This window comes from Poeciliopsis prolifica, unplaced genomic scaffold (genome assembly GCF_027474105.1).
Source record: "Poeciliopsis prolifica strain line A6 unplaced genomic scaffold, Auburn_PproV2 SCAFFOLD053, whole genome shotgun sequence".
In the NCBI taxonomy this organism is placed as follows: Eukaryota; Metazoa; Chordata; class Actinopteri; order Cyprinodontiformes; family Poeciliidae; genus Poeciliopsis; species Poeciliopsis prolifica.
The window spans coordinates 2,579,010-2,605,095 of record NW_026562428.1 but is presented as its reverse complement, the minus strand read 5'-3'; the positions used below and the strand labels follow the sequence as shown (position 1 = coordinate 2,605,095).

The window sequence follows — 26,086 nt, the reverse complement described above, 5'->3', positions numbered from 1 at the left end:
CACCAGTGTGAAATATATCTTGTTTTTAACAACCAACCAATGAAAAAGGAAGTGATTACAATGCATTTCTGACTGAAATTATATAAGCAGGAGAGAAATTGAAGGTTCAGCCTGAAAGTCAAGAATGTCATGCTAAGGCTTTAAAGAAAATCAAATTGAGTTAAACAAAAGCAGAGCTGCAGAATATTCTGTACCCATTTAATAGAAATAACTGAGATATTCAATTGAAACATTTCGAGTCAGCAACAGAGACGAGGTTCAGGAAACTAAAAAAAAAGTTCTTTATTTTATCATATTCTGCTAAAGCTCAGTACATGACGGTCACTACTTTGTGAAATAATAATCCATATCTTGTAGACATTACAGTATAGTCACAGAACTTCATCACAAATCAATCTAATCAAATTTTAACTGCTGTGGTCACGTCTTTCTTTTTCTGAGTTTTTATCATAACTGTGTGAACTAGAAAGTTTTTTTCCCCCATTTCTGCACTGAGGTCAAAAACAAAATATCCCACCCTAAGCTTCAGAAGTATTGCTCTTTTTCTTGAAGCCTTTCGAGTAATATGGCCATAAATAAAATAAAATAAATAAAAATGCAGACTCGAAAGCAAAGTCATTTAAGGGACAAGTGCTGTCATCAGAAATCTTTCAAAGGACTTTGAGAAATGAATAAATCAGAAGCAGCTGGGTGTGTTTTTATTGAAGCTGTTTGGAATATTGCTGGATTATTAAGATGCATTTCTCATCCATCATGTCTGTTTTACACAAGGGTTGAATAAGTTGAACTCAGTTTGAAAAGTTTAGAGGAATCCTTATGAATAAACAATATTCTGGAAGTGAAACTTCTGACTAGTGTACATATATATGTACACATTATTTTTAAAAAATAACTAAGTACACCCCTCATATTGTCATTGTCTCATGAACAAAAATATAATTTAATATATTTAATGTATTTACAAAAGCTGTGTTTCTCTACACAGTTGTATTGTAAATTTGTCAATAAATGTGTGTGGCAATAATTTTATTGATTAATTGATTTTGAAATGAGTTGACTATTCTTTCAATTATCAACTCATCACGATTAACCCTTTGTCAAATTTCTGGATGCTTCGTTACAATGACACTTGATTTTCTTTTTTCTCATTTCCTCCCTTTTATTCTAATAAATTAATTTATCATAAATGTCTAAATTGGACCAAAAAGTACATTTTCTTCAAGGAGTATTAATGTTTTGATGAATCCATTCCCAGTAAACAGTGAGAAGATAGTTCCTCTGTTTCTTTTACTGTGCAGTCAAATATTTCCATGTTGTAAGAAATATACAGAATTTTTTTTTTGTGATTATTAATTCAGTGCTTAACCTTGTGGAAATACTTAATTTAGTCCTTTATATTTAATTGATTCAACTGATGAATTGATTCAACTGATGAATGGAGTTGGAGTTAGGAACATTTGCTTCATATATCAATACAGTTTTATGTCACAACACAAAATCACTTCATGGGAACACAATGGACAAAAAGCAATATGTAACTTAGAAAAATGTTGGGCATAAATATTAAGTAGCTCAGTGATCTTTTTTCCCCCTCATTTTTCCATCGTTTCTTGTCATATCCAGCAAAGAGACGAGAATAGCAACGTTGTTTTGTTTTTGTTTTGAAGTTTCTCTCTTGGTAACGTTAAATAATTCAAGTATGAATTGTGTTTGCACTCGTGCCAAACAGATTTCTATCGCTCGTCGGAATTCAGTTTCTAAAATGCCAGTCTTCCAGGAGTCGGTCAATGGTTCAGACAAACAACGAGCGTCCCCCTGTGTCCAACAGAAAGGCGGCCATTATCCGCGTCTGTTACAAACCTCCATCCTCCGTTTGCTGCCATCGAAGTGAAACCCTCTGATTTGTGGAAGGGAAGGTGTTGTGCATTCTTTATTTGTCCTCCGATGACATTGCACAGGTAGCATCTCATTTGTTTTTCTCTTTGTAATTTAGAGTTCGGTTATCCGTGATGTTCTGCTGGAAAATTCAATTACAGAAGCAGGTTTTTTTTTTCTTCTTTATATCACTGCTTTCCATTTATTTATTTATTTTTTGCTTGCCGCAAGGTTTTATCTGACGTGGAGGATGGACAGCATACTAACGATACCGATTTAGCCTTTCAGTTGAAGTGATGCACAGTTCGTGTTTTGTAAAGAGGCTGGTCGTTATTTCATTTAATTTTTCAGATGTTCTCCTGAGTACTTAATTTTTTAGCTGACGTTTACTCAGACATTTGATGAAAATGTGTCCCCAACTTATTAAACAGCCGAATATGCAAATTCACAAATAAAAGAGCGAAAAGCCCATAAAGATTTTTCAATATTTGTTCAATTAAATTGGATATATTCAACATTCATTTAAATGCGTGCATCTTATTACTCAGGCATTCTTCGAAGTCAGACGAAAGTGCTGTGGTCAGATGACACTTGAGTGACGCAACACTGACCTCTATATCACCCTGACGACGACATCGTCATGGTGAAACATGATGGCGGCAACAAGATTTAAGTCAATTTAACCAAGAATAATCAGAATATTTTGATTCAGATTATTAAACAGGTAATAAACATTACTTGTTTGATTTGTGCAACATCATGTGTGTAATGAAGTGTCCTGAAAAAGCATGAAAAAAGAAACAAAAACATGCTGGAGGCTACGACATGTCATAGCCTGACCTGAAACACGCAGCCAGATTTACACTGGATACAAATGCACTCCACACTATTCAGATGCTCAGTCGCAGAAAGTTTAAAAAACAGCTAATTTTGTCGTTCAGCACAGAAAAGGCGAAAAGCCGAATTGACTTAGTGCACTATTTTTCTTAAATGCAGACATGAATCTACTGAATTGCGCTGACTGAGCAACTTTAATTTGCTCAGTCGGTGCAATTAATGTAACAATCAGATTGTAAAAAAAAAAAAAAGGATTAAAAAAACTGAAATTGATCAAAACAGATTGACTGCCTTGGTCAAGCAGGTGAAAAATAAACCATTTCTTTTCAACCATTTCTCAAAGTCCAATTAGGAATTCTAAATAGAATGCGAAATAAATAATAAAAGTTACTAACCAGCCCCGTTGTGACTCTGAACAGGAGTGAACCACTACAAAACAGAAAAAATGGGGGCTTTCTAATGAATATACTCAGGATGGCCCAAATTGACCAATTAGATGCTGTTCTTAATTACTCCTCTGGTGCTCAGACAGCCAGTAAATCTCCTGTGGTGCTTGAGTACCTCCAGACATAAGATTTTGACATTTCTAACAGCATAGTACAAAAAAAATAAAAATAAAATACAGAAAAGATGCCACATGAGGTTTGGATTTATGTGTCTGGCAGCCGAACTCAGGCTGCTGCTGAGTGTGGGTGATGATTGTCAGAAAACCACAAACAGTCGCTATACTTACAAGGTTTAAGAGGTTTTATGCAGTAGGTAATCAGATGTGGGGCGTCTGAGCCTGCAGGAGCAGCCGAACATGCAATAGAAATAAAGACAAAGTATTCATTCCAAGTACACCTTCACCTTTTTCACTCTGTAATCCATCTGTTCCCTGTTTAATGGCAGAAATGCTTTACAAGTTAAATCCCCCGAAATAAAACACTTGAGATTTCTCGCTAGGATTTTTCTGACATTGAAGATGTGGGATGAATTATATGCGCGTGCTTGTCTGTTTCCTGTCATTATGAGGATGAGAAACCTGACAGATGTCAAGATTAGAGGATCTCCAGTTAGGATAGAGTTTGAATTACCATTCAAAGCAGTTTTTGATATGGATGACAGGGCTCACTGCAGTGGGTGATAACGATCAGGGGGCGATACACACGCTCAGAAATAAAGAAAAAAGTCTCCCATTGCATTTCTAGCTCAAAATGTGAAATATCTTGACGAGTCATTCAACTTGAGATTCATAAAACCTTCGCTTCATCGATGGAAACCTCATGTGTAATTAACTTGGAGTTTCAGATTGAGACGTTCATGAAAACTGCAACGGAGGAGTCGAACCTGGATTCAGTTGATCTGCAGCAGTCAAAGATTCTTTGATTTTAAACCTTTTATTTTACTTGTGAAAACAACAAAATAGGCATTGGGTGCCAAATGACTGTGTGATCCACACAATAACCTCTGTTGCTTTGGAAACTATCGTTGGTTTGTGTAGGATAGGTTGGTCAAAAACCCTCTGTTGCAAAACAATTGAAGGAGATGCCCCAAAAAAAACAACGTTATTTTATGGTGTTTGCAAAGCAGCGTTCTTTTTTCTTGCCGCTGATTGGTTTCACCCCAGATATGGAAAACCGTGGGTGCTAACGTTTGCAGCCAAAATAGTTTCCACTATGTCTACTATGGGTTATATGGAGCTTTAACTGTTAAATTAGGCTGTTTTAAGCATTTTTATAGAGAATCTAAGGTATTTGTGGGTTTTAGCTTTTCACAGAGGGGGATTGTGTCCCTCTGACTATTGGGGGTCGATTGTACTTTGATGGGTGAAACGTAAAATTCTCATTCAGATGCTGAAAATGGATTCTGTAAAGCAGAGGTGTTTAAATTGTGAAACATACAAAAAATAAAACAAAATAATTTCAGTTTTGACTTTGGTAAACATGAGTAGGTGTTTGTATGTACACTGATGCTGCTATTTTAGCTGTATTCTAACCTTTGAGGAGAGCCTTAAGGTTTATATAACTCAACAGCAAATATGTGTTTATATTTCAGGTAAAATCCATACTTAAAGACATTCTGGTGGGGATAGAGTTAAGTCGAGGATCGCTTCAGTCTCTTCCCGCTTCACCGTTGTACAGTTTTATTGACGCTTGAGTTATAAGTGCTCTCAGGTTTCGAACGACTATCAGATCCCCCAGGACTTGTAGTTATAGGAGCTTTCATTTTGCACTTGGGACACTTGATAATCTGTTTCCATCCTCAGGGAGCAAAATTAGAGGGAGGCTGTCACTTAAAGGACAAAAGACATTCTTTATAGTTCTCTATGTGCAGAATGGGGAATGGATTTTTAGTCACTCACCGACAGAATATCAATCACCCAGAAGAAATGGTGCTGGGGCATTTTGGGGGGCCGCTGGTCTCCATTTATAGAGGTCAACAGGTGATAGATTGGTGTGATATTATCACCAAAAGAATCTAATAGATCTGTTCTATAAATAAGAACAGAGAGAGAGCTCTGTATTGCTGTGTTCTCTAATTTTTTTTTCTTTTGGTGATTGGCAGCACTAAGACCCTCCTCCTGGTTCTGATTGGTTGTTTCTGTCCACTGTGTATTTCTGCAGATGACAATAGAACCATGGTTCATGTTTTCAATGTTATTTCATGGACACTTTACAATTAAAGACAGCAGTATAAAACAATTCAAATGAATGAGTCACCATCTAAACTCTTAGAGAAAGTATTCATTTAATAATGTGCAACTGTTGTCTTTGACAAATATGTCTTGAATTATACTTGCTGCTTTTCAACGTGGTTACAATATTACTTGTGATACATTTATCAAACATATTAAATGTGAAAAAAATCCACATTTTATCTCCTGAATCATTTGTTCATGTCCTCTGATTTTGTTCTAAGAGGGGGAACTCATAGTGTATTCAGCCTGCAGCGTGTTCTGGTGTGAATCAACTCCTAGTTTGTAAGGCCAGACTTGGCAGCGCAGATAAAGAACAAGCCCCCGGGTATAAAATTGTTATCTTCACATTTAACACCAGGCTGCGTTGTTATTACTTCAGAAATGTGTCCCTGTTCAGACTAGTGTGTTGTTTTCTCTCACGTTGGAGGCTGAACCGCTGGCCTTTTTTTTTGTTTTGTTTTTTTGTTTGTGAAACTTGCAAATTCTTTGCAGCATCTCTGCAGACGTCATTCAAGCTTTAGTTTTTTCTCATTTGTCATCCAATAGTTCTGGTTCTGATTTGCCACTAAGAAGAAAATATTTTGTCCTGGTTGGGAACATGTGGATGTTAAAGAATGGTGTGTTATGTTTTGCTGCTCTCATTGAGTTTTAGTGCATTCTGTTAAGGGTTAGCTCTGCCTCTGTGTTTCAGACAGGAAAGCCACCTGTGGAGGACCTGTTCTCAGATCTGTGTGATGGACGACGCCTGCTGGAGCTGCTGGAGGGCCTCATAGGACACGAGCTAGTAAGGACACACACACTCCCACTCTTTCTTTTACCACAATAAATGGAATAGAGCAGCACATCCGGGTACCCGGCCTTCCCGCAGCACTCACAGCTCTTAGGCTACAAGCAGACTTTTGCTAACAGCTAAATTTTCTAATCCAATGGCATAAAAAATAAAGCTAAAACAATTTATCATTTTCCATCTGCTATGTTAGGTGGTTTCCACTCCATGCTGTCTGTCAAAACAAAGATTGTTAGCTATAGAGAACGCAAAACTATACTGTATCATATCTTAAAAAGGTTTTATTTAGTTGGAGTTCTTTCTGGGTTTTTTTTTTTTTTTTTTTTTTTTTTTTTTTAGTTATATTTAAATGTTTTACATCCTCAAATATGGGTTTCCTTTATTCAGGGGAAAAAGTTATCCAAACCTCTGACTCTGTGAGGAAATATAAAATATTAATGTTTTGTGGTCAGAGTTGGAAAGAATGACATTTAGGTGCTGGACTCAAATTCTGTCCAGCACCACTTCCTGTACTTTTAACTTTTCAAAAGAAAATCCAGATTGATTTACAATTGATCTGTTTTTGTTTTGGTATCCACGCATACATGCAAACACACCACTCGTTTATTCTAATTTGGCTTTTCGTAGTGCTTATAAATGCTCTGAGTTATTTCTCATTAATATCCTCTGCCTGCTTCCTGTGCGTGTGTGTGTGTGTGTGTGTGTGCGTGTGTGTGTGTGTGTGTGTGTGTGTGTGTGTGTGTGTAGGTGAGACTGGAGAAAGGGACTAGCCGTGTTCACTCACTTAACAATGTCAACCGTGCTCTGCAGATCTTGCAGAAGAACAATGTGAGTATACACACACTACAGCACACTAAATCACAGTTTGGGTGTGTACAGACAGACACTAAAGTTATTTGACAGAAAACCGTAAAAAGCCCATAAACCCGACGACAGACGGCACGCTGAGCGAACAGTCAAACAATGTTGTGTACATATCTCGTTTGCAATATTTTTATCTTTTGTCTTTTTACCAAAGACAAAAAGAGAAATCATACAGTCCCTAATGTCTGACACCATTCCAGTTTTGTTTACATTTCATAAAGACATTTGTCTTCGTCTGAGGTTTCTGTGTCGTTTCCTTCTGTAGTTTGAACGTTGGATGCTTCCCTAGAAATCCCTCTTGATAGGGATTTATATTGTATGACAAGAACACTCAGTTCCTCAGGAGGTTCCCAGAAAAGTTCTGAGAACTTTTCCTCATTGAGCAACAATTTTTTATGTTTCTTATTGGTTGTTTGAATTTTCCAGAGATATCGAAAGAAAAACTGTCTACTAAAGGCGCCAAAATAGTAATGAAGGTGTTTTAAAGGGACAGTATTATGTAAAATTGACTTTTGGAACTTTACGTCATGTTAAAATGTTACTGCATCATCTTCCATGCTTTGAGAAATCCTTTAATATCCGGTGGCAACTGTTCACCAGCTGAGCTCAGAATACGAACTACTTCTCAAAGAAACGCTGCTAAAATGTTGTCTAAGGATTAATAGAGGAGCTGTGTTGTGATGACTTCCTGGAGGCGGAGTTTCTTCAAGTTAAATGTCAAAGTCAGATTTCTTTTAAGTCATAAATAATCTTTATAGAGCATTTTTATTACAACTGAAGCTAACAGTCACTTGATTGTGCAATAAAATTATACTATGTTGCTGGAAAGACATAATACTGCCCCTTTATTGCTCACATCCACCACTCTTGATGATAAATTTTAAGTGTTTTTGATGTAACTTGCCTCCATGAACCCCTTCTTAATGGAGTCAGAGAAAAACAAGAAGGAGAGAAGGTAAGGAGAGCAGTTTGGCTGTTGAGAAAACAAAGCAATCGCAAGATTTTTGTGTCTCTGCTGCCTCTCTGCAGGTTGATTTGGTGAATATTGGAGCGGCAGACATCGTTGATGGGAATCACAAACTGATTCTCGGGCTCATCTGGAGCATTATTCTCCACTGGCAGGTGTGTTTGTGTGTGTAAGTTACAGTGAACATTTGTTTCAGCGTGCCACGTTTCGAATCGGTTATAAAGTAGAATACAAGAAGCGTTCCAGTTTTCACCCAAACAGGCGGTTTTCCTGTCTGAAACATAAACTCACTCCCTCGAATTGCTCACATTTGTTTCACGTTATGTTAAGCAAATGCCACACGTCCCTTTTTGGTGCATGTTAGGACCATTTTGTCTTTCATATTTGAACCGCGTGCTTTAGATGTCGTGCCTGTCAGTCGGTAGCAAGAAACGCAAAGACGTCAGAGTGCTGCAAGGAGAAAAAGTCAAATATGAAACATTTTGTCTTAGCGACAGCAAATGCTTACTGATTCCATAAGGGAAACGTCGCCATGTGGTTTCTCACTTCATCCTTTTTAAGTGTGAAAGTCGTCAATGGCTGGGTGAACTATAGTTGGAGTAGAAATTTTTTATTTATTTGTTTTAGTTCAGCATAATGCCTTTCATAATATTTATAGCCTTGAAGACATTTTTTAGATTATGTCAAGTTGCAACAGCAGACCTGAATGGATTTTGTTTGCCAGAAAAAAAAAATGTTACCAGATATTTGTACAACTGTTTGATTTACTTATTTATTTTGGTGAATATTGGAGCTGCTGGTGAGATTAAGCTACTAATATTGATCTCTGTCTTGTTGTTTCTACTGTGAATTCTTTTGAACAGCAAATCAAGACTGTTTTCATCTTTCCTATATTTTCCATAAATACAGCTGCAGACTGCCATTTAAATGTTTCCCTCTGATGACTTAAGCTGTCTGTGAACCATAAAGCAATCTAGATGCGTGAAATGTTAGAACTTAGACAGTTTTGTGGAGTTATTTTAAGAACTTCTCCCTTTAGTATTCCTTTGACATTATCCCATGTCAAATAACCGACAGAAATTGTCAGACTCTGAGCATTTTGACAGAGGGATTCCCAGAGAAGTCGGTCGGTCTTATATTCTCTTGAGACCTCATCCATTTGTCACCCTCTGCTGTAGATATTTTGTTGCGGTTTTCTTTATATACAATTTCTTGTGTTTTGTATTTTGGGTTCTTTTTCTCTACTTTTCTATTGCCTAAAGCGTTGACTTAGTGGTTGATCGCCAGGGGACATCGTCTTGGATCTTTCCTGTCTCATCATGGAGAATGGATCTGATGCTCATAAATTCTTTGCCTTGCTCTGTATGCTTGGTGTACTGCACCAATCTGAACCATCAGCTGCCTCCGCCCTCTCTTTTGGCCTGCCTATGATACCATTGGGGTATCTGATGAACTGCAGGGCACACGCGTTGGTGGCATGAACTTCAGTCTCAGCGTTTAGCCCGACTTTGTAGTTGATAACATCCTTGCGGTCGCTTTATGAAACGCTGTTCCAAAGATATTTAAAACGGCTCTGAACATCAAATGTCTTGTTCTTTGCTTGATCAGTTCTGTTGACTCTGATAATAATTAATTGCGTCGCTTTGATTTCACCGGACTGCTTTTGTCACAATGAGACTTTGATACGACTACTTTGTTTCCCATTGCCTCAGATCTGTTAGGTGATGTCTTAATCAATTTTAGTATTGTTTTTAAGCATTTTCAACAATAATTTTAGGATAAAAATCACCCCGACGTGGTTGGTGTTGGTATCATTATGCTATATAGAGAGGCTTTTCTTCGCCACACACAAGGAACCTCATCCCTTAATTGGAAGAGGCTACCTCATAAACTGCTGAGATAAATAGCAAAAAGATGTGACTACGACTGAGCCTTGAGGAACACCAGTCTTTATCGCTAAAGCCTCCGAGTTATTAGTTATGCTCACAGCTAAACATCCTTGTTGATCTGCAGTTGCTAGAATTTGGTCAGCCGCATCCAGCCGTGATACAGAAACTATTTATAGTGCAGTCTCTGATGGAGGTCTGGCACTGTGACTCTGGTTGTTGTTTCAGGGGAAGCAGGTTGTCAGATTTACTTGGAATGGAGCTGGTGCTGCAGGACACACATATCGACACTTTCCTCTTCCCGTATTGATGGGTGTTAGCCTTGAGTGGGCCTGTTCTCGTCTTGATTTTCCTTTCTGTCCTATTTATGGCTGGGTAAACAAAGTTTGGTCAATAACATGTTGTTTATTCTGCTTCTGCTTCTCTCGTGCCCCTTATTCAATACCTTATATCTATGGCTCTTTGTCAAGCATCCAACATAGACTTTACTGTGATTTATCATTCTATAACTATGTTCTAATAAACATCCCGCTCTTGATAATTGTGTCCAAATCTGGATCATGTATAGTCGTTGAAATTGTCCATCAGTGAACGTTTGTACAATGTGTTTCTTCAGTCACATATTTCCGTCTGTTAGTTTCTGTTTGTAAGTGCGTATTTGTTGGTGTCACTATGTCAGCGTGGCTATCTTTTAATTTGCATCCTGCTGCCTTGTCAAAGCTCCCCTCTAATTATAGCAGAAATATATTCAGTGACCCATTTCTTGATGAGTCCCTTTCTCCTCAACCAGCCACATTCTTATTGGAAACCCAAACAAGGTTCTGCCTCCCTGTGTGTTTGCGTCTAATATAAATTTTTTATATTGCTGTTTTACTCGTTTACACTGACTGGTGTTAGTCAAATTCACTGACTGCCACGTCTCAACTTGGATGACATGATTCACAACAAGGTTTCATTTCCTTTTGAAAGAAAATACTTTTAATTAAACTAAATTGAGCCAAAAGCAACAATTATTGATTTGCTACACCCTCCACATTTGCTTTTATGAATTTGTCAAATATTAACAGTACAAGTGTAGCTGACTCAAACATTCAGACCTCTAACTTTTCCATATTCTGTTGTATTATAGTTTAGTTGTAATTCACAGTAATGAATCTTAAAAGTGTGGCGTGTTTTTTTTAAATAAATTTTTAAAACCACGCGTTCTTTTTCCTCCGCTATCGTCAAGTAAAATACATTAAAGTTCAACATTGCAGCAAAACGTAGGAACATTCAAGCGGCAAGGTTACGTTGTGCAAAAGCTAAATAAAAACAGTCTCTTCTGTTTTTGCTAACAGGAAATGTTTACAATTTTTATGCGTCCCGGCAAACAGTCGACAGGAAAGTTAACGTGGAAGTGAAAGAGATTAGCACTGGTGCTACAAATCCTCTCTCTTCGCGTTTGTGGGTTTTAGCTGGGAGAAATGTCGAGATTGCATTTTTTTTCCAAAGCCATCTGGGCAGGTGAAGAGAAAAGCACGACTCTTTGTTTTGCACACAAGTTCAAACAAGTGCTCCAAAACTGTCACTCACAGCTGCCAGAAATCCTCCCTGTGGGGATAAAAACGTATGTAAACGCATCCTGCCGTTGTGCCTATAGAAGTGTCCTTTAGCTTTGTGCTTTAGCTGAGCCCGCGCTGTTTGGGGGAGATACGGCTGTGAGAATATGCAACGTCCCACAGACAACAGCAGCCAACCCGTTTGGACAGCGTTGGCGTTTATGTAAGGGACCTACCGTCGTTTTAAGAATACGTTTTTCAAAACTCAGAGTTTCCACTCTAAACGATGAAACGTGTTTCGTTTCCCTGGGCCTGGAAATCATTTCAGTTTTCTGGGTTGGTCTGCTTTTTCCACCTGCCTCTTCTGTTTGTGTGTTCAGGTGAAGGATGTGATGAAGGATGTGATGGCGGGCCTACAGCAGACCAACAGTGAGAAGATTCTGCTGAGCTGGGTTCGTCAGAACACACGGCAGTACCCTCAGGTATGACGCTTTACGTTCCAGTGGGTCGTCCTCCGGTTCCACTGTGATGGAACGTGCGACGGCAGCAAGCTTGCTGCTTCCTCTCACGCAACATCAATCTACATAGAGCTGGACTCAGACAGCTTTATTGGGCCTGCTGCGCAATTCATTTGTAGCCTCTCAGTTCATATATATTCACTCCGTACAGACTTTATCAACACAGTCGTCAATTCAGCAGCACACTAAGCTTATTGTGAGAGAGGCTGTTATGTTCCTTTGAGTCATTTTTTTAATGTAATCTCTGTGACTCGCTAACATTCGGTTAAGGTATCCGTGTGCAGAGTCGGTTCTGGACTGCAATCCAACATTTTTCAAATTTGTCTTGCTCCAGTTTCAATGCCAATGTCAGTTCCTGCATCTGTCTTGGATGATGTTTGTCCAGTCTTCTAATGTGTGCATTTTGTCAGTCATCCATTTCCTAGTAATTTCTTTTTCATATCGAACATATATGTTTTACAGTATCCGTTTACACAAGCTGGTAGTTAGTCTCAAAGTTTAGAGCGAAATTGGCTCCAATAACAGCCTCCACACTTTGTTTAGTTATCCCCCGGTAAGATGATAGCTTAGGACAGCTCCACAGGAAATGAAAGCTGCCAGCTCGTTTCGATCCACATCACTTCCAGCAGGTTTGATCTGCATTTCTGTCCCTCTGAGGTGATGTTTTAAAGAAGCGTGTAACCGTTTTCCAATCAAATTCCCTATATGTTAATGATGATGTACATCTCTAACAGTTATTCAAAACATCTAACCAGTCTTCAACGTGTTCTGCCACATTATCACATTTAGCTCTTATTTTAGAGATCTTAATGTAATAATGTGGCACGTGTTACGTAACTTTATAGCTTTTTTTTTTGCATTTTGTTTGGCTGAAAAGCTACTGAAACAGACTGAGCATAATGAACCTTCCTCTGACTTCCAGCTCTTTGCCTTTCGGAGCATTTTAAAAGCTTTGCATCCTCTTTTCGCTTCACGCATTCAAAGCTCTGTCTGCCATCATCCGAACGAGTCCCTGCGCTTCAGGGACGGCGTTTCAGCTGTGGGTTTTAACGGCTCGCAGTCGCACTCCGCCTCTTTAGCTTTTATATTGTCTCTGTCCTCAGGTGAATGTGGTTAACTTCTCCAGTAGCTGGAATGATGGATTGGCCTTCAACGCCCTCATCCACAGCCACAGGTGCAGTACAATGACATGTTTGTGTTAGAGAAGGAACAAAGACACTGAAGCACAAACATTGTAGAGAAATCAAAAAGGACAAGCAAATGCTGAGTTTTAATGAATAATGTTGAGAATGTCTCTTTATCTCAAGATTATCTGTGGAATATCTCAGTAATTTAAAACTAAGATTAGAAATTGATAGTTTGAGTTGGGGCAAGGTCAAAATTTACTACAATTAAGTTTCTTTTGTTTCATTAACCGAAGGTCTTGAAGGCGGAGTATTACGTTATTTTCTTTAGCTATACATTATAACGTTTTGCCTTGATTCTTTCATGCATGTTTGAGAAATCCTTTAGTCTTAAAGAGACAGAGGCCCAATTTCAAGGTGTTAAAATACGAAGTGAAATTTCTTTTACGTTCCATTTGACACATGCAGCATTTTTTAGAACTGTGTGCTGAAATTGAGGGTAGGATTTTTCAAGCTGTTTATTTCAACTTTTAAAGTTTGAATAATTAGATAAACAAAAAAAAAAAAGATCTAAAAACCCAGAGCTTGACATGCGATCCCAAGCGTTCCCTCTGCCGTCCTGCCAGGCCGGAGTTGTTCGACTGGAACGCGGTGGAGAAGAAGACGTCGGCGATCGACAGGCTGGAGCACGCCTTCAATAAGGCCGAGCAGCACCTGGGCATCGAGAGACTCCTGGACCCCGAAGGTAACCAGCAAACACATCCACTCCCATCAGCGGTAAAGGGAGGGAAGACAAGGAGAGGTTTTACCAAACGCAGGGTTTGTTTTGTTGTTTTGAAGTGGATACAACACTGAGGTGACAAGGGAAAAAAAACAGACACACACCAGGACATTGGTGCCATCTATCTTTGCCTGAGTCCCCCAATTCAATTTGCTCTGTTAATCAAAACTGTCAGGCAGGGATAAGGAGAATAACACTAACCATTTCCTCTTTCTCTTCCGTCCCACTGTTTTCATTCGTCTTGTTTTCTTTGGCATCTCCATCTCATTATGTGTTCATTTGGCTGCTCTGCCTCAGATGCACCGTGATCTGTCTCTTTCACTTACACCCCTGGTTGACTTGCATGTCCACAGGCTCTTTGCCACCTTTCTTGAGAAAAGCGCTCCTTTGTATCTGGAGCCTTCTGCTATAAAGACAAACAAAAAAACAAGAAGAAGAAGAAAAAAAATTCCTCCCCAGACTTAATTCGGCTGCAGGTCTCAGTACAAGCTGGCTGACTGACACATACTCAATGCTGTGGAAGATAATAAGCAGTCTAAACAATGGCCTGCAGTGAATCATGAGAAAAACGGGGAGGGGAAGTGACTGAAGCGGCTGAAGGACGGTCTAAATTATGCAGCCTGTAAGATCGGTCAGTGCTTGCATTGTTTTTAAATGCTCCATCTTCACAGTTGTTTGCTTTCTTCAAGGCATTTTTGCTCATTATGAGATGGACAATTTTGTTTCAGTCGGGCTTTTTATTTCGACTAAAGCAAATACTCCATGGAATCGCTTTCGTGGAGTTGAGTTTACTTGCGTTGCACTTTTCAGCAACCAAGTGTTTCATGCTGTAAAAACAGTTACGAAACGGCAACAAACATTCCCTTCCATCATCAAAATCCTCAAGAATTATCATCATCAGATATATATATAAAATTAAGGCGCCTAAACAGGTGGGATCTCAGTGTTTCAGCAGTTTTGCAGTTTTCTGGAAGTTTGTTTTTGTCACATTAAGAGTGATTTTTTAATGTATTGTTTCTTCATTTTTTTGTGCTCGGTGCTCCGTAGATGTGGCCGTCTCGCACCCCGACAAGAAGAGCATCATCATGTACGTGACGTCGCTCTTCCGGGTTCTCCCACAAAGCGTCTCAATGGAGGCCATCCAGGAAGTGGAGTCGCTGCCGTTGGCGACCACGGCCGGCGTCTCCCGCGTGACAACGGAGGAACACTATCAGATCCAGACCCAGCAGCGCTTCTCTCAGCAGGTTGGAAACCGGCGTGTTCACACACTCAGTGTTTCGCGTCTGATTGCATTTGTGGGACCAAACTTCCTGAATAGATTCTGTGGACGGACGAGAGAAAGGAAGAACTTGTTGTCCTGGTACATTTGTCATGGAAGTGAGTTAGTGTTGCTGTGTGCACTCAGGGCTGACACACTTTTCGTCTTCCCAATCACACTCATAGCTCAAGGCATTTCTTCTGTCATGTTTCTGGGCAGTGGGAGGAAGCTGGAGTACCAGGAGTTAACCCATGAATTCACTGGGAGAATGTCCAGCCACATGCAGAAAGACCCCGGGGCTTGAATCCATCTTATTCTAATCATTGTTCCATCATGCAGCCCCACTTTTAAAGCATTGACTCAAACTTACAGTTGAATTTGACTAGGCCATTATAATGCAAACATGATGCGTTGATTTAAATGAGTCATTCTCAAGCCTTTTTAAGCAGATTCTTTATTAGTAAAGGGCAAGAATTTTTGATTTCTGGAGAAAACAGGATAGCTAAATATTTAAACATATATATAGCTAAATATATAGGTTTTTGTCTAAATATTTCGGTTGCTAGTTAAATATTTGGTTTGCTAGCTAAATATGTAGATCCAGTTAAATATTTAGCTTAGAAGCTGATTTTGAAAGTGGAATATCAAAATAAAAGCTGGGTTTTGTGTATCTCTATATAAACTTCTCAATTTCTTCAGTCATTGCTCAAGCAATGTCTGTTTTTTATATTATTATCATTTCTTATTTAATCAAATTATCCAACACGTTAGTTGAAAACAGGAAATGCCAGGTGCTACATAGATATCGAGTCAGAGCACTTCCTGCTCATGTTTAATTCAATCTTAAGTCGCTTTAGAGAAGCTTAAAAAGTTTAAGACTTCATGTTTTATTCATTTGAAAGAGAAAATGATCCGTATTATAGTGAAGCAATGTCTTGTCTTCATAAAAATTGCCAAATTATTTCAACACCAGATGGAAAAATATCCCACTCTAATCACAGCTAAATAAATAAATAAAATGAATCTATGGCAAACGTTTTCATTTGAAATCTTTTCATCAGAACAGTAAAATTACAGTTTAGAAATAGAGAAAATCTCATAGCTGAGCTCCAGATGAGAGCTTGTTCATTTTCTCCCAAGCAGTTTCTGTCTGAAGTAGAGATCAGTGTTTTTGCGCAAGTCATCTTTCTGACTGTAGGGGCTCATTAGCTTTATGTCCCCGCTTTTATTTAGCTCGCAAATAAATTACACCACACTCAAGCTCACATGCGAATGCAAATCTCAGTAAGATCGCATTACATTTGGGGTTGTAACGTGGCAAAACCTGCACAGACACCGTACCTTGCCGCGCTTTTACAGCGGCGCTTTAATTTTGTGTCGGCCTTAATTGCCAACCATCTGTACGTTGGTTCAGTCATCCGTTTCGCAGCCGCGATTTCAGGTAGCAGTCTCGGCGGTGGGGAGGTTGCCAGATGTTCTCCCCGCATGCCGTAATTTCCTCCAGCTCGCTCCGAGGAACAGGCGGCGTGCCGAAGGAGCGGGCTTCCACCGGCGTTCGTTGAGCCGCCTGCAAACGCGTGGCCTCAGAAATGAAAATGCGATTCGACACGGAGCCAGAGATTAAAATGCTGTAAAACAGAAGAGACGAAGAAAAAAAAAATCTGCTCCCACAAGTGACATCTGCTCTCACCGTTCAAGCTCAGTTAGGCAGAGGTCAGCGGTCAATCAGAGCAGATCGGGGTGAAATTACTGGAATAACTGTGCTGATAATATCCTCTCACTGCAGCAGCCACATCGAACTCACTGTTTGAGAGCAGAGAGAATAAACCTGCCAGAAATTCGGAGTCAGTAACAGGACAGGAAAAAACGTGAAACCGAAACGTTTAGTTTTGGAAGGGAAGCCGGATGATGAAGAGTGAGCTGAAGCAGACCGAAAAAAAGAAACTACAGGAAACAAGCCAGATGACAATAAAATAAGAGATACAGACGGTGAAAAAAGGTCCTGACAGGAGCGGTTATCTCCCTCCTCCATCATCTGTCACCAGCAACAGCACTTCTACCACTTCCCCACATTAATATTATACTAACTCCACCTGGGGCTCAGCGGGGTGAAGGACCTTAACTTTTTATGAAGGAATATGTGAAAAATAACTCGATTGAAACTTGGAGATGATTACCTAAATCTGGCGAAATGCACCGAATCCCCACACTCACACTGCGATCCATCCATCTGACGCCCGGGGCAGGCAGGGAGGAAAACCAAAGCTCGATGTTATTTTCGGGGGAACATTTGATCCGGGGGGTTAGCTGCTCTCCATCTGCTTCCTCATTGGGCCGAGTGAAAATCCTGGAAAGAACAGGTGAGGAACCCAAGGTTTTCCTCAGAAAACCTGCGAAAGCCCGCTGGTTGAGTCTAAAGACGACAGGAAATTAGGAAACAGCACTTGATAAGTATGTCTCATTAAAAGATTGGAAGATCAATACCTGAACACCATCTGTAAAGTCTTTTAAAAAAATGCAAACATTTTAAAAAGATGTAAAAAAAAAAACAAAAAAAAAAACACAATGCACAATGTATCCTCTATAACGTGTAGCTCATTTGTTTAAAAATAAAATAAAACCAAAGTAATACAGGGAGAGAGAATTCCCTACCTTGTGCTGGTCTAATTTCACAAAACCCCAATAAAGAACATGGAAGTTTATGGTTGTAAGTGGTGGGAAAAATAGCAAAAAAAAGAAAAGAGTTTTTGCAAGATTCTGTTTTTGTTCAGTCCAGATAAGAGCTGACATCTGCACAGTTTGACTCCAGCAGAGATGCGAAGGTCTGCACCAAACATGCCCTCTTAGTCCGGGGCAGAAGTCTTCCTCTGATGGAACTTATAGATTTTTCTTTTTTATTTAGTTTTTTTTTTTTTATGTTGTTCTTCTTCAGACTTTCTGAAAGCACGATTGCTGCCAAGGTGTATTTACGAAGCAAGTAAACACTGACATATAATTTATTCAAGTATAACATTGCCTCTAATTTTATGCACTTAGTTGCCAACAACTGTGTTACATAATTTGTTCCATTATTGCATTTATTAAACATGGTTTGACAGAGAGATGTTTTTACTGGAACGAGCCAAAGGCCACATTTTTTTTCTTTGCAATTTGTCCTTCATTTATATTTTTTTAAGCAAACTACATTTTTGTTTTTATTTTTCTGGCTTCTGAAGTTTCTTCAGAGCAGGGGCCTTTTGTCATTATTGTGTCCAAGCGGAGGTTCAGCAACTTTTCTGCTTTTCCCAACACCTGAAAGTGTCGAATCAGCGGCGAGAAAGCAGGCAAATCTCCAGAAACCGAATGAGGTGGCACGTTGAACACGGCCTCATGGTCACTTCTCAGCAAAAACCCTCTGAGCAAAATCCGTAACCAGAAACGCATTTAGACTTTGGGAGCGGTTCTGAATGAGCTAAACCCTGACCACACTCCATGTCGCGTATTAAACACACTTCTTTTTTTTTTTTTTTTTTGGTTTAAAACAAAAATGCCCGAGTGGCTGAGGGTTAAACGTAAGAGTCACGGTACAACCTCTGATTTAGCGGGTAGAAATGGTTCTGAAGAAGATCTTCACTTGCTTTGACTGTGCAAAGCAAGTGAGACATTGGATCCACCAGCCTGATATAACACTGTGTCTCTGCACCTGCCTGTATTGTCTGCGTCTAAAGCTGGGTTTCCATCCAGAGACTTTCTCAAAAACGTGAAAGACCTAATGCGCCATACGGATAAAGAAAAAAAAACAACGACAGCAGAGATCATGATAATCATTTCCCCTCTTTTATTACTGCATTTATCAGAAATCAGACACTTGTAAGCCAGAGAGATGATTTTTAACTAGAATGAATCTTTTATTTTACAGACATGTTTATTCCCATCTTAATCTTAAATGAACAACCAGCTTATTTATTTTTTATTTCAACCTATTAAATCACAGGAAGAGCTAATAATTGCATTTAATTCACTAGCATTTTTAGACAGAAATCAGTAAATCTCACATCAAAGCAAACCGATTCAAATAATTCAGGCACACCCTCCCAGTTTGACTTGACTTAAATCGTCCCTGTTTGTTTTGTTTTGTTTGACATTTGGATGGAAGCTTTTCGCTTCACTTTCTCCTGCATCTTTTTTTTTTTTCCCCCCCACACTTTCAGACTTTCACTTCCTGCATCCAGCTTTTTTCCCTCCTCTCCTCTCCACCCTGCTCATTTTCTGCTTTTCACTCCTCTGTGTATTCTGGCTGTTGGGATTGTTTGCACACTGTTTTACATTCTTCTGCCTCTATCTGTCTTTTCTTCATCCTGCCTCTTTGCCGACTCTTCCCACCTCTCTGTCTGTCTCTGTCTTCTTCTTCTCATCCTCCTCCTTCTTCTCCTTCTTCTTCTCTGTCTTTGCCTCTCAGATCACAGTGAGTGTGGCTCAGGGGCGAGTGCGGAGCCCCTCCCCTCAGCCTCGCTATAAAAGCTATGCCTACGCCCAGGCTGCATATGTCAAGTCGCCAGAGCAAAAGAGGAGACGTTTTACTGAGCAGGTCCGTGTCTCGCAGTGCTAACGCTTCAACGCTAACATTTGTCTGTCTGTGTTTTGGCTGAACATCTCTTTGTTTGTTTGTTTGCTGTCATTGACAAATGTCCATTAAAAACTAGTCTGGGAATATATTTGGAAACTTGTAGCTTATTGATTAAAATGTTCATTATATATGATTATGATTCAATTACATTCAATTTAAAAGTCTTGTCATTTCATATTAATTCAAAATCCTTCAATTAGTTATTGTTGATGGAGTTTATCGTCACAATGGTAAATCAAATTAGATTTTTCACGGTAATCAGTCAGTCAAGTTTTATTTGTATGACGTGTTTACATCACCAAAATGCAAAACAATACAGTCAGCAAGTGAGAAAACCAGTGAAAACCAGTGACAAACATCACGTATTGATGAGCGCCGTCATCAAAGTGTCGGTTAACTTTTCATTTATTTTGGTTCAAAAGCAACAATAAACAGGCGGCGTTTTAGTCCACATTTCAACCAACTCAGCGTTTTACAGTTTTCTGCAAATGTTCCTGATTCCTCTTCCCTAAAGTAAAAGCAGGTCCGATTGTGTTGGGATGCAAAAAAGAAAAGCTAATGATTTACTTCAAAAAAGTGTTACTTGTGTAGCTTAATTAGAGAGTGATTTCTTTCAGTCATACTTTGTCGCTGTTCATTTTGATGCTTTTGATCTGAAGCTAATGAAAACCCAAAATGCATTTGTGCCTTGGCCGAGTTCAGGTCCTGATCAGTAGGTTGTTCCACCATCAGCAGGGACGCCATAGTGCCAAAGATCATCATTGATTTTGGAAAGTTGAGGGAACACCCTGAAGCTGAAGTAGCTTCCTTCCTTTCCAAATTAAGTCCAAATTTGACCAAACTGTTTTCCTTTCAGCAGCAGCCATCTGTGACTCTCCCTCCCCACTGGAGGATGTCGATGACTGTTGGCAACACAACCGTCAAGTTGTTTTCCTCGTCTCCCTCTAATAGCACAAATATTGTCTTGTCGTCTCATCTTGGGAGTTGGTAGTAGAGTTCAAGCCCCAACTCTCATCTCCTTTCCTAGCCGGGTGTCTACTCTTCTTCACCGCTTCTATGCAACTTCCCGATGAGCGCCCCCTAGTGGCTGCAGTGACACATTTCATCCAGGTGCTAAGAGATGCAAAATAGTCCCAGAAAGAAAAAGAAAAAAAACCCTCAACTTTATTGAACTTTTAGTTAGATTTGTTTGTGTACAGATTGCATTTGTAAGTGTAATCGGTACACAGATTACATTGTTTAGAACATTGTTTAGATTGCCTTATTTAGAACAAAATCATGGTCATAGATATTTGCATCTGAATTAATCCGAACATCATCAAAAAGTTAAATAACTTCAGAAAGTGAATTGGAATGTGAAACGCTTCAAGTTCTCATATATTTAGGATTATTACTTCCATCTAGTGAAAATGTATTGTAGCTTATTGCATTAAATCATCAGTACTTAGAGAGCAAACACAGACAAGGTGAGGGTTTGGGAATGTGAGAGGAACAGTTTTTGAAGCTGAACTTCTCTCCGTTTGTTCTCTCCTACGTTCCGGTCATGTTCCCTGCATTTTGTCCCTCTAATGTTTCCCCGTCTCCTCCGCATTCACCCAATGTCTCTTTTCTCGCCCCATCTCCTCCTTTCCCTTTGCCTCCTGTCGTGTGTTTTCCTCCGTTCAACAGTTCCTGACCCCCAGCCAGGAGGAGCTTCAGCGGGGCCTCAGTCCTCTGCCTCCTGGATCCACCAGCCTGGAGAGCTACCAGGCTTCACTGGAGGAGGTAAAAATAAAAATAAAGAAAAACTGTAGCAAGTCTCTCATGCCATGTTTGGCTTCTGTGCACATAAACTCATAGGGATCATTGTAGAGATTGAATTGTTTGCGTTTTAGGCTTTGAGATTTGAGATTTCAACCAACTTTAGCAGCATTAACATGGAGTCTGCATTATTATCTATACCTTTTTAGCTTTATAACATGTTCTACTGTTATAGGAGTGTTGGTCTCCCTTGGCAAAACGCATTCCTTCACTAAGCGCCGCCTTTTCCACAAAGCTCCTCCTCTAAACTGAGCTTCCGTCTCATGAAGCACTCCTCTCCAATCAGCTCCTTCAGACTAGCCAGCCACAATTAGCACCTGGTGGAACTGGGCATCAGCTGAACTCATTATACGAGCCACTCCTTAGTGTAACGCTAATAAAAAATAAAAAAAAAACATTGTTATAGGGTTAATAGAGGAGTGATGCCGCTGATGTTGTGAAGACATCCTGTAGGTGGAGTTTGTGAAAGAACTGTAGTTTTTAAAGAGACAGAAGCCCAATTTCAAGGCATTAAATTACAAAGTCAAGTTTCTTTAAAGTCATATTTGATATATATATATATATATATATATATATATATATATATATATATATATATAAAACAACTGAACTTAACAAAGTTGTTTGATTGTCCTCAAGAGTTTCACTATGTGTCTTGGAAATACATTATACTGTCCCTTTAAGAATCTGTGGTGGAACTTTAAAATAACATTTCTCGTGGTTTAATGCAAATTCTCCTTCCTCTTCACAATTGCACTACTGTATGTTTCTATCTCTTATCGCCTTGTTAAAAATTGAGTTTGTGGTTGCAACGTGACAAAATGATTAATTCCACGGTGTGGGAATATCTTTGCCATGTTGTAAAAAACAACAGGAAATTGCTGAGTGTGACAGAAACACAAACATTCCTCTTATTCCTTAAGCAACCTGCTTCCTACAGGTGTTGACGTGGCTGCTGTCGGCGGAGGACGGCCTCCACGGCCAGCCCTCCATCTCCGCCCATGTGGAGGAGGTGAAGGAGCAGTTCCACACGCATGAGGTAGGGGCCAAAAACCCTTCATTGAGCTTTTTCAATCGATTGGAAGCACATGTGATATATCGCCCGCTCTCTGTTCACCAGGGCTACATGGTGGAGCTGACCACGCATCAGGGCAGCGTCGGCCGCGTCCTGCGGGCCGGCGCCGCCCTGCTGGTGGAGGGTAACCTCAGTGAGGACGAGGACTCTGAGGTCAGGGAGCAGATGAACCTCCTGAACTCCCGCTGGGAACACCTGAGAGTAGCAAGCATGGAGAGACAGAACAGGTCTGTTGACTCTTAGTATATATTATCACGTTAAGCCTTAATAATTAAGAAGTGTTTATTTTAGGAGGTAGAAAAGCCTCTTTAGCAGGCTCCATTGTTCCTCACTGCAAATATCTTGAAAAAGTTGGCGCTTTACTCATTTTACCTAAGCCACATTTTAGTGTTTTAAACATTTAAAGTCTCAAATTTAACCATCGAACAAGAACGAAGTGAGAACCAAAGTGGTTATATTGCTCTTCTGTCTCAATCTACTTGCACTCACTCATCTCAGACTTGTCCAAAATGTGAATAAAACCCGACTGATGTACTGCTGGACCAGTCTAAAAATAATAAAAACCTTAAATTGTGTTTTCTGAAGTAACTGATTTGTAATAGGTTTATTCAAATATCCAGACTTCAACAACATTTTCCAATCACCCATTTTGGCTGTGTTTGATGTAATTATCCCAGAAACATGAAGGTGTGTTGCAACTTGACACCACGCTTTCAAAATCCGAACTCTGATCTGTTCGCCGACAATGACTAACATTGGATTTAGCTGTCATTTGTCATTATGCTAATTTTTAAATGTAAAGTATAAAGTAAAGAGATGCAGTGCTTTGCTACTAATTATCAATAGTACAACCTCTATGACAAGCTTCAAGGGTGTCCCATTTCACAAGTCAATGAAAAGTTTTAATTTAAAAAAAGCTTTAAGGGAGAGGAGAGTAGGTCAGCTACGCTAGCTTGACTTTGATAATCTTAACATGTAGACATGCTGTGGGACTTGGTGTGCTGTGGTTCAGTTGGAAAAAGAAATAGGCAACCCTCACACCAACTCTGACAGATTTGTTCACATAAAACGTCTTTTATGTTAGAAACTTATGTACCATGACTATGTATGCTATCAGCTTTAGCACTAGCTTATCGTCATTTTATGTATTTCCATCTTTTTCAACATCAGCTGAAAAAATTGGACGTTTGTGAGAATTTGATTCAGCGCTTAGTCTGCTGGCAGCACAGCCGCACTAAAGGGTAAATATATATATATATTGTATTTCTTAGTGAAATGTAGGCTTGCCTTTTCTTTTGGATGATTAAAATGTTCACCTTTGAAGGACCTTTTTAAAAGCTGACATTTGTAACTTGTTACACGCGGTAAATGAAAGTGGAATATCAGCACAAATAAATCGTCCTTCAGCTTGTAAAAAAGAAGCAGCACACTCAGTGGGAGTACGTGTTGTCGTGTGGACGTGCTTAAAAGAGTCCACGTCTGCGAAGTGGGAGGAATCCGCTGCAGTTCAATCTCAGCGTAGATTTAATCTCAGAGATTTCATTGTGAGCATTAGTTTACATTCTGCAGATCCAGGCACAGATTGGTTTGGGATGAAGTGCAGAAGCTGAAAGATAAGTTTGGTCGTGAGAAAGCAGATGAACACAAGTCGAAGCATTTTGTCACTTTGGCCAAAATCAGCAAGTAAAAAAAAAATAAAAATCCACAGGAAAAAACAAAATACTGTAATTTTTTTATTTATTTATTTTTTTCTTCTCAACAATAAATTAACCTGCAGTACATTAAACAAGTAGTCAGATTTAAATTTTCTTTTGTTGGAGAAAGATACGTAAATTTATATTCGCGGGTTTATCTCACTTTGCAAATTTTGAACATTTGCGACTGTAAAAAAAACATTTTTGTCACTTTTACTAAAAAGTATATAGCTGGACAAGTTTAATCAATTCATTAAAGCCATTTATGCTGATTTGCTAACCTTAAACAACAAGAATTTATATTTATATTTATGTATGTTCCTTTTTCTCACAGCTGTTTGTCCGAACACACCAGAAATTCAAAGCCGTGATAAAAAAAGATTTTTATCCTCCGTTGGCTTCACATGCCTTCTCTCCCATCTTACTTTCACAGTTAATGAAGATCTTTACTGCGGCTCACATCGATGAGTACAAAGAGCTGCACTCTTTCTAATTATAGTGAATCCAAGATTAACTGACACTGAGCCAAATTTAATTAAACAGTTCTGCTATCGTCGTCGATAATCTTGTTGACTCGAGCACAGAGATAAGCAGACACGGCCCCCTTGCTGAATGGGGTCTGAATAATACTAATAATAATGACGATAATAATAAGGGAAATAATTACCTGAAATCTCTGCTTCGACGTCAAAACCCGCCGTCTGTCGGATTTCCAAGCCGCTCGTCAGGAAGACCGCCCCGGGGATCCAGCGGCGTGACAGACAGGCTCCCGGTTTGTTTTTGTCCCAGACTCCATGAAGTCCTGATGGAGCTGCAGAACAAGCAGCTGCAGCAGCTGACCGAGTGGCTGGACGTCACAGAGGCTCGCATCAACAAGATCAGCTCTCAGCCGCTCGGCCCTGACCTGGAGGACATCAAGCACCAAGTGGAGGAGCACAAGGTGAGCGACACCTGGTCCCACTGTCACCTTGAACACGTGTTTCCGCGCGTTCATGTAAGAGAAACACAAAGACTAGATGGGGTCATTCTTTATCAGTGCCACAAGTGGGAAACTGTGGCTCCATCAGCCTAAAGTTAAAACACCATGTCAGCTAATCTAGAAATACATTGTTAATGGCCATTACATCAACAATATTTAAATTTTATTGAGCATTTAACATTTTAAGTGTCAAAAACAAATAAACAAAACAGCAAATGAAATGATTTATGGAGCTTCTGTAAACAAAATCATCCTTCAAAAGAAAACAAAAGGGCCAGTTGAGACCAAAACAACAGACTGAAGACTTTTATGATTCAGTTTTTGGTAGAAAGAGAGAAAAGAGGAAAAACCATAAATCATGCAAATGGAAATGATCCAGCTCGCTTTAATTCATCGTGTGATTAATTGATTTATTGTTCATTGCAACATGCCTAACACCCACGCGCACTCAAACACATATATGAAAATGTCCAAAGAAATATGTTGAAATAAATCGTAACAGTTTTTGGCAAATAAACAAACATATTCTCCACACATTTCTGTGCTCTTAACAACAGGGATGGACCCAAGATAACATGTCGCCCGTAGTGCTGATTGGTAATATTTCTGGCTTCTGGCATTGAAACTATTTGTTTATAATTTCTTAATGACTTCCTGACCTTCTCTGATAGGCTGAATAAAAAACATAAACAAATGTAAGGAATATTACAGACACAGGGAGCCTGAGTGAATAAATAGCCGACACTTGGAGGCCAGACATGATGGTATTCATGCTGCATAGCAGTGACAATACATCTGCAAAATATATATTTTGAAT

General features: G+C 39.3%; 1 protein-coding gene across 12 annotated transcripts in view; it reads left to right on the top strand.

Annotated features, from left to right (window-relative positions):
* Positions 1-26,086, top strand: part of dmd (dystrophin) — a 157,369-nt gene that overhangs the window by 64,975 nt on the left and 66,308 nt on the right. For 11 of the 12 annotated variants that reach the window (XM_055059314.1, XM_055059309.1, XM_055059308.1 and 8 more), the window contains exons 3-14: positions 6,084-6,176; positions 6,927-7,007; positions 8,073-8,165; positions 11,815-11,916; positions 13,056-13,126; positions 13,703-13,821; positions 14,905-15,101; positions 19,554-19,682; positions 21,390-21,485; positions 22,462-22,560; positions 22,642-22,823; positions 25,080-25,230. In XM_055059314.1, coding sequence (XP_054915289.1) covers positions 6,084-6,176; positions 6,927-7,007; positions 8,073-8,165; positions 11,815-11,916; positions 13,056-13,126; positions 13,703-13,821; positions 14,905-15,101; positions 19,554-19,682; positions 21,390-21,485; positions 22,462-22,560; positions 22,642-22,823; positions 25,080-25,230 — 1,413 coding nt within the window. The remainder of the gene's footprint in view (positions 1-6,083; positions 6,177-6,926; positions 7,008-8,072; positions 8,166-11,814; positions 11,917-13,055; positions 13,127-13,702; positions 13,822-14,904; positions 15,102-19,553; positions 19,683-21,389; positions 21,486-22,461; positions 22,561-22,641; positions 22,824-25,079; positions 25,231-26,086) is intronic. The other variant, XM_055059316.1, reaches the window with a different exon arrangement.